The sequence below is a fragment of the Elgaria multicarinata genome, chromosome 8 (assembly GCF_023053635.1).
Source record: "Elgaria multicarinata webbii isolate HBS135686 ecotype San Diego chromosome 8, rElgMul1.1.pri, whole genome shotgun sequence".
Classification (NCBI taxonomy): Eukaryota; Metazoa; Chordata; class Lepidosauria; order Squamata; family Anguidae; genus Elgaria; species Elgaria multicarinata.
In genome coordinates, this window is record NC_086178.1 from 48691608 (window position 1) to 48707535 (window position 15928).

General features: G+C 38.7%; 1 protein-coding gene across 1 annotated transcript in view; it reads right to left on the reverse strand.

Moving 5' to 3' along the window:
- RYK (receptor like tyrosine kinase) overlaps positions 1–15928 on the reverse strand; it is a 49822-nt gene that overhangs the window by 22054 nt on the left and 11840 nt on the right. The window contains exons 2-9 of the mRNA XM_063132316.1: positions 13556–13677; positions 11949–12048; positions 8252–8386; positions 6396–6452; positions 5317–5461; positions 4126–4226; positions 1538–1663; positions 362–448 (exon numbers count right to left, since the gene is read on the reverse strand). Of these exons, the coding sequence (XP_062988386.1) occupies positions 362–448; positions 1538–1663; positions 4126–4226; positions 5317–5461; positions 6396–6452; positions 8252–8386; positions 11949–12048; positions 13556–13677 (873 nt within the window). The remainder of the gene's footprint in view (positions 1–361; positions 449–1537; positions 1664–4125; positions 4227–5316; positions 5462–6395; positions 6453–8251; positions 8387–11948; positions 12049–13555; positions 13678–15928) is intronic.

Here is a 15928-nt window from a genome sequence, read left to right on the forward strand (position 1 = left end):
GTGTTGCAGAGCTAACCTCCTACTAGAATTCCGAGTAGGTTTCCTGATAGGTGCATTTCCTTAAGGCTCACTGGAACTCAGCAATCTCACAAACGTGTAGTAACTTACTCACCCAGCCTCTTTCTATCTTTGGAGCTCTCCATATTTGGTTTCAAAGACATACTTGAAATTCACACACTCAATGTAATATACAGAAGCCAGACTTATGGCATTTATTATGACATGACCTTTTGGCCTTCTTTGGTCTATGAACACATTTTAGTCTGTAGCTCATTTTTCTATACATCTGAGAACAAATTGCATTGTAGAAGTACTGACGATCTCATGGTAAGACTGAATAAAACTCACACTGAAAACCTACCTTTTACTGTTTTGACAAACATTTGCTTTTCTTTACTAGGGTCTTTCTCTTCTATTAAAGTTCCATGGAAAATTCGACCAAACGTGCCTGAAAATAAGAGCAATGAAGGAAAAATATGAGATCAACAGAAATTTGCACACTTTCAGTAACTTAATGGTGAAGAGAAATTAATGGTAGCAGTGGTAAATTTTAAATATTGCAAGTTTTATTTTTTTTTAATAAATTCCAGACAGGATTAATATCAATAGACATAATTCTACATCTTTAAAATTGAAATGACCCACTTATCAAACACCTTGGCTCATCTCAGATATAATGACTGAACCAAAGTTTGTATCATGAACTGGCTTCATTGCTCAGATGTTTCCTCCTCCCTTTGTACACGCTGATACCCTCAACCATAGATTGTCATGATGTCTGAGTTGGGCAAACTACACTTTATGCAAACCAGAAAGTAAGGAAGTGAATCTATGAGTGCAAAACTAACATCTTTTTGAGGTCAAGGATTAAAAATACAGCACAATACATATATTATGATATGGCAAGTCATCACAGGAAACAGCCCTAGGAAATATCTTTTAATCTATCACTAGGTAGATATACATAGGATATATTGGGCATATTTTGCTCAATTCTCAAATTATTACTATTTTGTCTCTCTCAAAAGAACATTTCATTTTCAATTTATAACAATAAATCACTCTGCCCAATATCCTAACTACTATTTCCTGCTTCTCCAAAGTTCTGGACCCTCAGTTGTTTCTCAGAGACAGTGATACATATTGAAAAATATATAGACTGTAATGAACACAAGTTTTGGGTTTGGGTTGTTAACTACTTAATGTTACTGGGATATGAGTAAGATTGGGACAAGGCAAAACAGTAATGCCATGTAGGAGAAGGAGCCGAAGGGAAACAAAAACAATTAACACTGAAAACAACTATACCCTCCTAGATATTGTAATCTATGTTGCACAGTTGTTTAGGAAATACACAAAATAGCAATTAAAATAAATTACTCAAATCACCTTTTTTTTGGCCATTTAAATCATCCATCCCACTTACAAGTAATTGCTAGCCATCTGAAATACCTTTAGAGAATTCACAGAAGATGTGAAGAAAGATGGAAAGCATATTGTGCGCATATTAAATGTATGAAGTACTATTTACTAATACCTTCTTGAAGAACATCTTTTAGAGTTATTCTCTCTCTGGAGATTGCTATGTCCTTCACTTTAGCCTTTGCCTCCATGAGGGTTACACTTTTAAGGTCATTCTTCTCTATCCGTAATGTAGGATAACCTGAGGAGCCAGCAGACCCAAACAATACCGATATAAATATCAACTGTAAAGACTCTCAACACAAATTCAGTAAAATCATTTTCTAGAGATGAAAATATGCTGTAATTTAAGGGGAGTGGGGGGAACCCATGCCTGGATAGAACCTAACAAGTATTTTAGGTTTTTCCATTAGATGCAGTACAGAATGAATAATTATCTCTTTGTTAATTACTGATTACAAGATTTTAACAAACAAGAAAGCAGGCACATTGCCCTCTTCTGGGCTTCAGAAGACATTGCTGTATGCAAAATTACTCCTTTGTGTATGAACATTTTTTAAAAATCAGTGATACAACTGCTGCCTTATACCGCCAACCAACACCAGTATAGCAGAAACTATAGCCTGGCTATATATGTTCTGCCCAGCCCCTGATTTGGAATGACAAGCCCCCTTCGATGGATCATACAATGCTGTCTTATCCAGGTCTAGGCAACCCAACCATAATCTAGCAGTAGTCTGTAGTAACAAGGCAGCTTTCCCTGGCAAAAATTTCATAGGTCTGCCACCTTTGCTGGGGTTACAGGACAACACAATTTTAGCAGTGTGAATTTAGATGAACAGAACCAGAATGACTGAACACAAAAAGGCCAGATGGAATATAAGCCTGATTTACATGGCTCTGCGTTGAGAGTGGCCAGAGGCTTAATTTTGATCTAGATTAACATCTCCCCATCAATATGAATTTAAGTCTAACATAAAAATGGTATCTGAACATCTTATTACTAGCATAAACAGTAGTATAACACTAGCATAAACAATACCACTCACTTTAGGACTGTCTGGAGGGCAACTGCCAGGATCCCCCAGTCACTTCCAGCACATCTGGAGGACACCAGGTTGGGAAAGGCTGGTATAGGGGCCTTCCTCAAAGATAATTTTTTTATTTTTTTTATTTATTTAAGCATTTTATGCCGCCATTCAGACAAAAAAGGCTCTCACGGCGGCTTACAAAAGTATTTCTTGACAGTCCCTGCCCACAGGCTTACGGCTTGGATCCCAAGTTAACTTAAGCAAGTTTATAGAAGGAAAGCTTCCCATTTCTTCCATTCCACTGCAGCCACCTGCACCCCCTACCCCCCCCCCCAAAAAAAGGTTCCCTGGAGGGCCAGGGAGACCTTCTGAAAATATTGAACTGAGTGCCAAATGCTGCCGAAGAAAGAGGACACAGGAAAATGTCCTTCTATTGATTCCTTCATTTGTCTTAAGATAAATTAATCTTAGAAAAGTCAGATTTTTGGATTATACTTCATCTCCCAGAAGCCTCATGTTCTCCATCCCACATTGTTCAGGAGCCCCCTTCCACCTTTGGAGAGGCATTTCAGGGAACACATGTGGCTGGATGGGAGAAAGAGGAGCAGGGAATCTTCATCCCATTAACTTCTTTAAGTTAACTTCTCTCAGGAACCAAGACAATGGATTCAACTAATTTAAAAGTGTTTTGAATATTACCGTATTTCTTCGATTTTAAGACGCCATCGATTGTAAGACGCACACTAATTTCAGTACCACCAACAGAAAAAAAAACCCTAAGGAACACCTGCGATTCTAAGACACACTCCATTTTTAGAGATGTTTATATAGGGAAAAAAGTGTGTCTTAGAATCGAAGAAATAGGGTACTAATTTATTTATTATTTATTTATTTAGAATATTTATATACCACTCCTCATTGAAAAAATTCGGAGTGGTGTACAAGATAAAATGAAAATAAAAACAGAATAAAACAGTTAAAACAACATTTAAAAGAAGCAAAAAACAGATTCAAGGCTGCATATTAAGGAAAGGCTTCTTGGTAATGATGCATTCGTCCTTAGAGCTATTAATAAAAGCCTCACTAAGGGTAGGGTTTGGCTTTCAGTGATCTGTGGCAGCACAGAAGAATACACAGCAACCTCATTTTGAAGACTAGCTTTCTTCTCTTATACACTGACTGCTCTACCAGCAGTCTGAAAAGAAGTGCAGTTTGACCTATCAGTGAACCAGACACTCTAGGCAGAGCTACATGTTCTCTGAAAATGCATGTTCCCATCTCATCCCACTTGCAGAAAAATCAATGATGTGCAGGAGTGCTTAACCTCCTACAAATTCTGATCCATAAATCCACACATGCAGCTAGAGCATTTCTGATCATTTTCCCCAGCCATCTCCAAAACTGTAGCCAGCGTGGCTTAGAACAAAAAATTAGAGGGGGGGATTTGCAGGAGAAGGGCTAAGCCGTCTCTCTTGCACATGCCCCTCCCTGCCTCCACACACTATGTTCATAAGGTTGGGAATCCCATGTCTCATGTAATATGAAGTTCTGCTCTGGCTTCCCAGAGAAACAAAGATCCGTATTATTATTTTTTACAGTCTTACCTGCTAATCAAAACCAGTTTGATTTTTCAGAATTCACCCCTACAACATGTAATTAGATTAACACTTACTAGTAATTGGCGTTGCATTGTTAGGTGTGTCAGCCCTCAAGTACTGTGTTGTTTGAGTTGAAGGCTGGGATAAGCCTTGAGAACTACTGCTGTCGCTAATGCTGTTATAGAAAACAAAAATACAGGTTGTTTCTGGAACTGCTTTGCATTTCCTCTCCAAAGTTCAACATTTTCACTTTTGTTGAGGACATCGACACTACTTCAGCTGTGATGCTGGAAGCCACTGCAGTTAAAGTAGCAAAACTAAAAACATTAATTTTGTAGACTGAATTTGAATGTATTTGTGTCAGCTAGAGAAGGTTCCGGTCTGGTCTCTGCGCAGGCGCAAAGCCCATATGTGTGATGCACAGAGACCACGAAGAAGAACAATCAAGTTGTTGTACATTCTCTCCTACATGGAACTGCTTTCTGTGTAGGAAATTTCCAACATCTGATACTTTCTTGAAGTTATCCATATAATAGGCCAATTACTAAACTATGCTGATAGGAAATATAAACAATATTATCTATCACACAAATTACCATTCAACACTTCAACAGTATTTCAACTTTAGGGAGAGAGAGAATTCTATCCATAGGACATAACGTTCTTGAAGGTTAGTAGGAAATATTTCAAGAGGGGAAAAGCCTACTGCGCTAAATTCAAAGGATTTGCAAACTAATATCCCTTGCAATCGGGGATAAAAATTCTCTCTCAACTTCTACCTCATTTTTTTAAAAAACACACACACACCCAATAATAACATTGTACCTGTTAATATGAAGTGCTACCTAATGTTTACCCAAGAGCAATTAATTCTTAGGGTCACATACAAGAGATCATTTGTATCCCAATAACAGCAGACTTTCAAACTTTCTGTCTTTCAGTTGTAACCATTTAGAAATTCCTGAATTGCTTCAGGAAGCATATGATCGCACACAAAAATGGCCAGGATTATATTCAAATGCTATCAGAAGGCATCTACCTAATGACATTTAAGATTAACTTTGAGAACAAAGTTAAAGAGATACCAAGAACTACCAGCATTATTGGGGAGCATTAACAAAAAGAATGTTAGACAATTTTATATTAAGTTCTCATGTCAACTCTACCAAAGTGTATCAGCCACCTTTTGGGTATCATGTAACAGAACACATATAAGTCTCAAATATGAAAACTGGTAAAAAATGTAAGCCTAATGTTTTCTTTACCTGTCTTCCAACTCTATTCTCTTCATACTGTGAAGATGCAAAACAGCTAGTATTATTGCCACCAGGAATATGACTGCACAGCAAACTCCTACACTGATATAAAACACACGCGTAGAAGTGGTGGGAGCTGCATTTACAGGATCAACTGAAATAAAAGTGTAAAGTATTAGTGCAACAAGATGGACATAACAGTTGCCAATTTCAATTAAGTTCACATACAATTGTGCAAGAACATTTAAAAAAAATATTACTCTACTACTCAAATGTATCTAAGCCTAAAAGAAAAAGCCAGTGTCAAGACTGCATCTTGAAAAACACTCACCAAGAAAATCTAGAAAATGTACAAACCATAGCATATGGGAACAAATCCATATCCATTTTTTTTGCTCATAGGCTCATCTGATGAGTACCAAGGACAGAGGGAGATGCCCTTTACTACAAAAGCAACCATTATAAAACCCAACATAAAACAAATATTATAAAAAGCTTCAGGCAAATGGTGAATCAAATATTTTTATTTGATCTTCGCTGACTTTATCTACTTCCCATTTACTGTTGACAGGAATTCAATTCATTTACCAAAATATGCAACCTTACAACAAATTCAGTTTTATTTCCATCTGACCAAAGGCAATAACAAACACATGAAACGATTAAGGTAAAATTTGCATTTTAGGGCAGGGATGGGCAACTGCCATCATCTATCAAAATGCTGGCTATACTGGCTAGGTTTGATGGGAGTTCCAGTCCAGCAACATCTGGAGGACCACACATTCCACCACTGTCTTAAGAGACTGTTGTTATGTGCAATAGAGACAACTGTCATGCATGAACCGCCGACAATGCTACTTTTTAACACCTGTTAGCGAGCAAAGAAGTCAATCCTTTGAGGATATGACCATTTTTTTCTTATACAACAGCAGCTAGGGAAGAAATTTGTTTGATTGATATAATTTATTTTTAAATAAACATGCTCGATTTCTTCAGTATGTAACATGTGAACATTTCCAGGAATTTTTTATTTAAAAATATGGAAAGAATGTCTACCATGACATATTTAAATAAACACATTTACTTACAAATAGCTTTGCTGTTATTTTTGTCTGATATTGGTGGTTTTACTTCTAATTCAAGTTCTAAAGACAAGAGGAGAAAAGGGGCATTTGAATCATTCTTCTTGTAAATCTGTGATTTTTCGTTCTTTAGTAAGCTTTGCTTTTCATGACGAGACAATGAATAGAAAACATTCTTCTATAAAGACTCAGCCAAAGATTTGCCCATGTAAAAAACTCCATATACTCCACTTAGTCTACAGCAGGAGAGGGCAACTTCATTGGGAACCATTTCCACTCCTTCACCACAGGCCACACTCCTGCTGTCACTGCCAAATTCAGTGGCCTCAAAAATGTATGGTGACCTGTTGCCAATTTTCACTAGCAAATTGCTACAGAAGGGTAAAACAGCCAAATCTAGCTCCAAATCAAGCTAATTTTTGTAATTTTAGTCTTTTATAAGGGTTTGCCACCAAAATTTAGCAGCAAGTCACCAGATTTTTTGCTATCACTGCATATTTTAATGATGTGGTGGTAGTGGGGCCTTATGTGCCCTGGTCTACAGGGAGGATGTGCTGTGCCATGCAGTACCTTTAACTCCAAGCTTACAGAACCATGGAGACCAGAAAACTGTACAGCTGCCTTGAAATATATAACTCCAAGAATAAAGAATAAATAGCTGTACACTGGCAGGCATCTGTTTTGTATTTTTCATTTTTCACAGGAACGGGATATTTAACTGTCTAAGCAGGGGTTTGCCTGTAATCATACAGGTAATGTAATCTATACATACTTACAAGTGTAAGCTAATGTTGAGATCTCCTATGAAGATCTCAATATTTGGTGTACAAGTTTACCACACAAGGGTTTAATGTAGCACACATATAGACTGTTTTAATAAATTAGCATGTGCTTTCATGTGTTACAAGCCACTTCCTCAGATGCTATAAATTGAATTTATATTCCACTTATATTCCATAAATATAATATTCCATAAACTCACTACTACTAATAATTAACATTTGTATAATGCTTTCAATTGCTTAATGCACTTCACATGCATTATCTAATGATAACATTTACATGCTTCTGTAAGTGTAGAGTTAAAGTTTAAAGATTAATTTTCTACAACTCTCAAAGTTAGCAGTGATCCTTGGATCACTTTTGGTCAACCATACAACTCTCTTTTGTTGTTTACATCTTTACTAATATATAATAAGTCAACTAGTTTGAACAGCATTCTGTCACAATATATAAAATCACCTTAATACGTTCAAAGTAACATATATAGTAAAAGTAAAGAAAAAATAGCTTATGTACAATATAAGAAAACATTGTAATGAACAAGATCAGTTGTATTTGTATCTAGCATTTATCAATGTTATTAGATTGTAAGCCTATGCGGCAGGGTCTTGCTATTTACTGTTTTACTCTGTACAGCACCATGTACACTGATGGTGCTATATAAATAAATAATAATAATAATAATAATAATAATTTTCAGAAATCAATGACCAGTAACCAAACAATTGCTAAGGTTTGTGTTTTTCTCCTTCACCCCCTGAACTCCACACCCTCAGTAAGTTTTAGCAATTCAGTCATTCTCTGAAGAATCTTTTGATATCCTCTGCCTCACTGCACTCATCAGTCCTGTCTCAGACCCTTAAAGCCAGAACTAACATTTGTTCCCAGTTAAGGAAACTGCAACTCCCAACTTTTGTGGTACCTCCTACAAGCTCCCGTACTCTTGGCCTCAGAGAGGCAGTGTGGCAAAAGAGGAGAAGGGCTGGAGACAAGAAGAGAATGCAAGCTGAGAGGGATGGTCATGAAAAACTTGCAAGATTGCATTGCCCCTTTTAAAATGACTAAATAAAATGCCTTACTTTTATAGCACATTTTCCTTCGTTTGAAATTTAAAACTGTGATATTTTTGGAAGCATTTATTGTCATGTTGAGCTGCATTAGTACCGTAACCTCAGAGTCTAATCTGCCAGTGCAAGAGAGTTCCACCCGAAACACTGTAAAAAAAAGTCATATAGTTTTAAAGGTACAATTTTAATACACATTTTAAATGCTACATTGACTTTCATTCTCAAGTATTTCCTTAGCAGTACTCCCTTTGCCATGATTTTAAAAACCTATATGATTCTTTTATCCCGCCTTCATGTTCTTTCCAATGCACCATGAATTTATGTAGAGGTATATATATATTATTGTATATTATATATGTAGAGGTATTAACAGCCTTGGTCGCTCTGTATGATGATCTATGTCGGGAGAAAGACGGGGAGTGTGACTCTGTTGATTCTCCTTGATCTCTCAGCGGCTTTCGATACCATCGACCATGGTATCCTTCTGGAATGTCTGGCTGAGTTGGGAGTGGGAGGCACTGCATTGCAGTGGTTCCGCTCCTACTTGGCGGGTCGGCTCCAGAAGGTAGTGCTTGGGGAACATTGCTCGGCCCCTCTAGTATGGGGTTCCACAGGGGTCAGTCTTGTACATGAAACCGTTGGGTGCGGTCATCCAGAGTTTTGGAGTGCGTTGTCATCAGTACGTTGATGACACGCAGCTCTACTTCTCCTTTTCGTCTTCATCAGGTGAGGCTGTGGATGTGTTGAACCGGTGCATGGCTGCAACAGTGGACTGGATGAGGGCTAATAAATTAAAACTCAATCCAGACAAGACTGAGATGCTGCTGGTGGGTGGTTCTTCTGACTGGATGGGGGGTGTTCAACCAGTTCTGGATGGGGTTGCACTCCCCTTGAAGGAGCAGTTTCGTAGCTTAGAGGTTCTCCTAGAACCATCTCTGTCACTTGAGGCTCAGGTGGCCTCGGTGGCATGGAGTGCTTTCTATCAGCTTCGGCTGGTGGCCCAGCTACGCCCCTATCTGGACAGGGATAACCTAGCTTCAGTTGTCCATACTCTGGTAACCTCCAAATTAGATTACTGCAACACCCTCTACATGGGGCAGCCTTTGAAGACAGTTCGGAAGCTGCAGCTTGTGCAAAATGCAGCGGCCAGATTGATAGCTGGAGCAGGGAGGTTTGAGCATACAACACCAATTCTGGCCCGCTTGCATTGGCTGCCTATAGGTTTCCGAGCCCAATTCAAGGTGCTGGTTTTAACCTATAAAGCTCTACATGGCTTGGGACCGCAATACCTGATGGAACGCCTCTCCCGACATGAACCTACCCGTACACTGCGCTCAACATCTAAGGTCCTCCTCCGAGTGCCTACTCCGAGGGAAGCTCGGAGGGTGGCAACAAGGGAGAGGGCCTTTTTGGTGGAGGCCCCCCGAATGCGGAATGATCCTCCCAATGAGGCTCGCCTGGCGCCAACACTGTTATCTTTCAGGTGCCAGGTCAAGACTTTTCTGTTCTTCCAGGCATTTAATAGCATTTAACAACGCTAAGTTTGTTTTTAACGGCCCCCAGAACTGTTGTTTTTAAATGGATAATGTTGTTTTTATATTGTTGTCTATATGTTTCTGATGGTTTTTAAAATTTTGTATACTTTTTTAATGTTTACTGTTTTTAACTGTTGTAAACCGCCCAGAGAGCTTTGGCTGTGGGGCGGTATATAAATGTAATAAATAAATAAATAAAATTATCAGTCATCTTCCTAGTATACCATGTCATTCTTTTTATTATTGTTTGGCCATTGCGGCACATTCCAAAACCTTTTGAAAAGAAATTCCTAATGTTTAACTCAACAAAAACTATGTTCCAATATGTTTGCATTTAATATTGTATTTCTCCTATCATTTTATTGCCCAGTCACATCTCACTTTTAAAAGAGCAGCAAAAAAATATTGCAATCTGCACATCACTGTCTTGAAAAGGCTTCCACATTTTTGCTTATCATGCTTACTGTGGTGAGTGAGCAACCTAGTCTGCTAAGCATGGCAAACAGACTTCTTTCTAGTCCCAACCAATCCATGCCCCCAGCTCAAAGGAAGGTTGGAAGTGGTTTGCCTGCTGCACCAGCAAGGCATCAGAACACTCTGATCATGCAGCACCAAACCAGTTAATGCCCACCCCCTAGACATTCATGCTCCAAGCCAGGGGAAGAGAGGAGAGCGGTTCCTTGGTCAATGCCCACCCAGAGCTCCTTGGATATACACTGCCCAAATGGGCAACCCACAACTTCCTTTCCTATGGAAGAGAGTGTTGGAGGGCTTCTTAGCCACTGCTCTGCCAAGGCAGCTGAGGTATCTTGGCTAGGAAATAGTCAGATAGGCAACTTCTTTGCCTCTCTTTCCCGTGGGGATAGGACTTTTCCTTGGCTATCACTCATCTGAAGTGTAGGGCCAAGTGGCTATAGTGTTGGTAACTGAAGCCAGCCAAACACTTTGCCCCCCCACCCGCTAATCCTGAATTGTGTATCAAAGAAGAGCAGTAAAGAATACCAATGTTTATTGCTGTATTTAGTAATAACAGGCCATTGTCCCCTCCCCAGTCACACACCCCACAATATTACCCATTCAAAAACACTTGTGATCAGGAAATACTTTTCTTCAGGTGCCTTGACTACCGGACGGATTTTGAAGGCTTTCTTTCTTAAAATAAAAGGACTCAAAGTGCTCCATACACTGTTGTGCTCACATCTAAGGGCCTTCCTGTTCCTCCTCCTCCTCAGAGTAGTTCCCCACATTCCCAGGAAGTCCAAGGTTGGAGATCCTCCAAAGCAGCACCCCATGAGGCACAAAGGGCTGCCAATGGAAGAAAATATGCTCCCTCCCCATGTGCACATGGAGACCCTTGCTAGGGGCAAGGGGAGAGGGAATTAGATCCCATCCGTAGTATATATGCATCATTAAGTCAAGGTGGCAATACTTTAGCTATTATGTATATATTCAAAGCAGTAAAGAATTAGATCAAGTGGGTGAATGCTGAGACTCCAAGATACAAAAATAATAATAACTCCAGTTAGAAGCAAAATACAACCATAGTGTATTACATATTGTAATGCATCAATGCAGTCCAGTAATATGGAGCTACTGGGATTGTAAAAGCAAAAGCAAAACATGTTTTTAAATGGCGTGAACTATCAGTTCACTAATGGACAAAATATATTTCAACAATGTCAGTGAATTTACATCCAGCATGCATTTTGCATTTCTATAAATCACAAGAATAGTGCAGAACGTGGTACTGAAAGCAGAAACAGCTTCCTGAAACAGGATAGGGGTATCAGCATGCCAAACACAATTTCTATGTGATGACCAAACAGCATTGCAACTAGACTAGCAGAACCAAAATAAACTATAAAAAAATAAAGAATACAGAATTCAGCTTTCCTTCAGCTCTTTCACTGATAGATATGTGAAATGCATTCAGGCTAGATGTAAACCCAATGACAATGTTGAAATTATGTACACAAGTGTTTTTCACAATCTGTTGTGAGGAAGTCACTGCTTTGCTATTAAGTTTACAGACACCCTGCCCTGTATGAAAGTAGGTCATGCTTCTCCCCACACTAGAGTTGACTCTCCAGGAAAATGGTACAGTATAAACAGTAACATTTTACTACATGTCACAAGATAGTCTTCCATCAGATAAAGCATATAGCACTATTTACCTGATAAAGTGCGAGGGACTTCTCCTTGTTCAGAAATATTTGTTTGTGGCATCTCCATAGCCTGTGTATTATCAACCTGAAATCCCAATTTGTATTCAATCTGTAATGATATGCAGAAGAAACCAAAAAGAAAATATTTTAAATAAAATAGTAATTTTTAAACTGCTTCCACGTTATTCCTACTTGAGCTAAATTAAGAACCAAGTTATCAAAAGAGAGCTCCGGCTATTGGGCAGTATAGAAATGAAATGAAATAAATAAATAAATAAAGTGGACCAAATAGAATGATCTTAGGGTAAATTCATAAAACTTTTAACTAAGAAATCCCTCAAAACTTATGCTAAAGTTTTTTACTAGTTTTCTGCTGTTTCATGCCACCTCCCACAAGTGTGTGCTGATATAACTTCAAAATACAACTTTTTCATATTCACTCAAAACCTATGCCAAAGTATTGTGCCAGTGTGTGGCACAAACCTAGGGCAGCATCTAACAGGGCATCTCTGCTTCCACTGGTTCCATTTGCTACCTGGGCAGGTACATTCCCAATCTGCATGACTCAGTGAAGCAGACATCTGTCACATGGCTGGACAACCTCTACACACACTGCCTTTCATAGCGAGGGTCTACATTATCTCCTCTACCATGTGCATGAAAGCATTCCCATTGCACAGGTTCATGAAATTAGCAAGAAACTATTCTTAATGACGTGGTTCTTCATTTGTATCTCCTTGAGGTGGAATCCATCTGATTCTTTGCATAAGTGTGGTTTTGCTTAATTCACAATCTGTTGGCAGGCCTGTATTCAGTTTCACTCATGATTATACTGATGATGCATTTGACCAGTGACCTCACGTCTTTAATCCCTGCTGAGGGATTTTATTATATTAAGCGGTATCCAAGTGTCACAAAAAAATAAATACTACCGTATTTCTTCGATTCTAAGACACTCTTTTCCCATCATATAAACATCTCTAAAAATGGGGTGCGTCTTAGAATCGTGGGTGCGTTTATTATTTCTTAGAATCAAAGCTTTTTTCCTGTTGGTGGTACTGAAATTAGTATGCATCTTACAATCGATGGCGTTTTAGAATTGAAGAAATATGGTATATTGTAATTGTACAACTTGAGTCATATTCCTCAAATACAACTGACGAGGTCAGCAATGCTGTACTCACAGATAATGCCATTTTGTTACTCAAAAAGTCAAATGTGACAATATATGATTTGCGTTCAAAATCTTTGCACATGCAATCAGGTAGTCTGATAGAGAGGCCAGTGCTATGAATGCCAGGACACATGTTGATATGAGAACTGGTGCCATGTCTATGATGACCTCTTTAGACATTGGGGCACTGTCATGTACCAACACTGCTAGCCACTATTGGATAGTTCAAGTACCATGTCATTTGAGCACCCTACTACACACTATAACAAATCAGAAACAGATGTACATGCATCTTTCGTTCAAATGAATAAGACTGTATTTGGTGATTAACGACCATAGAGCAGCTTTACCCATAGCGTTTCCAGCCTAGCCAACCCTTAAGCACAGAATTAATATTGCTGATTAATTTATCTACATATAATGAAAAATAATTGATGCTTACCTTGGCCTTGGCATGCCAACTGAAATGGAGGCTGTTTGTCTCTATCGGTACTAGCAGATTAAAGGATAAAGCATAGTGATTGATAAGATCATTCCTCACGTAATAAAGTTCTGCATCAATACCTAAAATGTTTTGAAAACAAAAACAAAAAAGGTGTGAAAAGCTAAGCTACAGGTAATTCTGGATACAAAAAAGATTGCAGCTGTGCTTGTTTAGGAATAAGTGAATATTTAGTGCCAGTAAAGACTATAAATTTAGCTGGCACTTCAGTCAATGTTACAAACACAATAAGAGTTGTAGAAAAGAACGATTCTGTCAATTTTTAAGGAGGCAAGATGAACTTGAGTTTCTCCCTTCAGCTATGCAAAGTGATATTTGTAATCTGATGCCCAAACTCAAATGCACATTTCATTTCTGTTAAGTGCTTTATAAGACACATTTTTGATAGCCTATGGCAATGCCTTATGATTACAATTTATCTGTGCCTATTTGATCAGGCTAAGCCTATTTAAGATATGGACTCCATTTAAGAATATAACAGGCACTCTCAAAAAGCAGCACAAATTACACACTGCTAATCCAGCTTCCTGTGCTTATTCTTTAGCAATGTCCTAAGCACATGGTCTTTGTTTTCTGATGGTTTACTCAGTTTTCTGATGCTTTATTCAGTTTTTACTAGACCCATGTCTCGATCGGGAGAAAAAACCATCTAACATGATAACTGAATTAGCCATGTGAATGGTGTGGTTAGTTCCACTGCCCTATCCTAAAATCATCATAAGTCATAGGGCTTCTATTGGTATCTGCACCTGTTAAGAGCAGAAGCATCAAATTCAAATGGGTTGGAGACGCAAGTTCCTTACCCAGCTTATACCCAAGATTCATGGTCATAATTCTTTACTGAATGCACTAGTTTTGATAGGGTGGTACTAGGGCATTTAAATATATCCCTCAAAATCCACTCCTGATGTGCCATCCTTTTACACCTTGCCTATCAAAGTCCACTGCCATCCCTGAATCAGAACTGCTGCTCAAGGTCTCCTGCAATACTGAACTCCCCACCACGTGAGCTCCCCCTCACATACCACTGCTCGTTTTATTTATTTATTATTTATTAATTACATTTCTATACCGCCCAATAGCCGAAGCTCTCTGGGCGGTTTACAAAATTAAGACAATTCAAAGTATAAAACAACAGTATAAAACCATAATATAAAATACAATATAAAAACACAACCAAGATAAAAACAGCAGCAATGCAAAAATACAAATTTAAAATACAAATTTAAAACAGCAAAGTTAAAATTAATTTATAGACTGTTAAAATACTGGGAGAATAAAAATCAGCTTGCCTCAATTGTCTCACAAAACAAAATAGTACCTTCTTCCACCCCAAAAACTGTCACCCAAATCTTCTTCAAAGGTTGCCACCACCTATTCCACCCCCTTCCTTGTTTGCTGTACTCTCTCTTTTCCTACTCCAATCCACTCTCCTACATCCTCATGCTCCTGAAACTTTTAATACTAATTTAAAGGGAATGGCAGGAGAAGTTGATGATAATGCATGCAGTAGCAGGGAAAGGAAAGGAACCTCTCATGCAAGCACTGAGTCATTGCTGACTCTTGGAGGGATGCCAGCTTTCGCTGATGTTTTCTTGGCAGGCCTTATAGTGGGGTGGTTTGCCGTTGCCTTCCCCAGCCATTATTACCTTTCCCCCAGCTAGCTGGGTACTCATTTTACTGACCTCGGGAGGATGAAAGGCTGAGTCGACCTGAGCCGGCTGCCTGAAACCAGCTTCCGCTGGGATCAAACTCAGGCTGTGGGGAGAGTTTCGGCTGCAGAAACTGCTGCTTTACCGCTCTGCTCTGAAGCCTTGGTTCAAAAATTTGTGTACAATATGTGGGCAGAAGTGGGCAATCCATTGCCTTCCAGATGCTCTGCACTAAAACCATAATCCCTGACCACTGGCTATGCTGGCTGGTGTTGATGAGAGCTGTAGTCCCAAACATCTCTAGTGCCTGGCTGTGAAAAACTCAGCTTATGTTTCAGTATTATCATATACATGTATTATACATACATGTATAAGAATTATCATACTTATAATACTTAGCATTTGTATTGGACTTTGTAGTGTTCAAAGTACTTCACATTCATAATAAAGGTTACAACTCATCCATGTTATTATCCCCATATTCTAGTTGGGGGATGACAGTGGCTTGCCCAAGGTCATCTAGCAAAGTGCATGACAGAGTCAAGAACTTCCTGATTCATAGCTCAATCTCTTAGCCACTACACTACACCAGCTTTTGCCATACCACTAATTCCATCATTAGACCTCTTACAGCCAATTCATACATCCATCTACATCACTT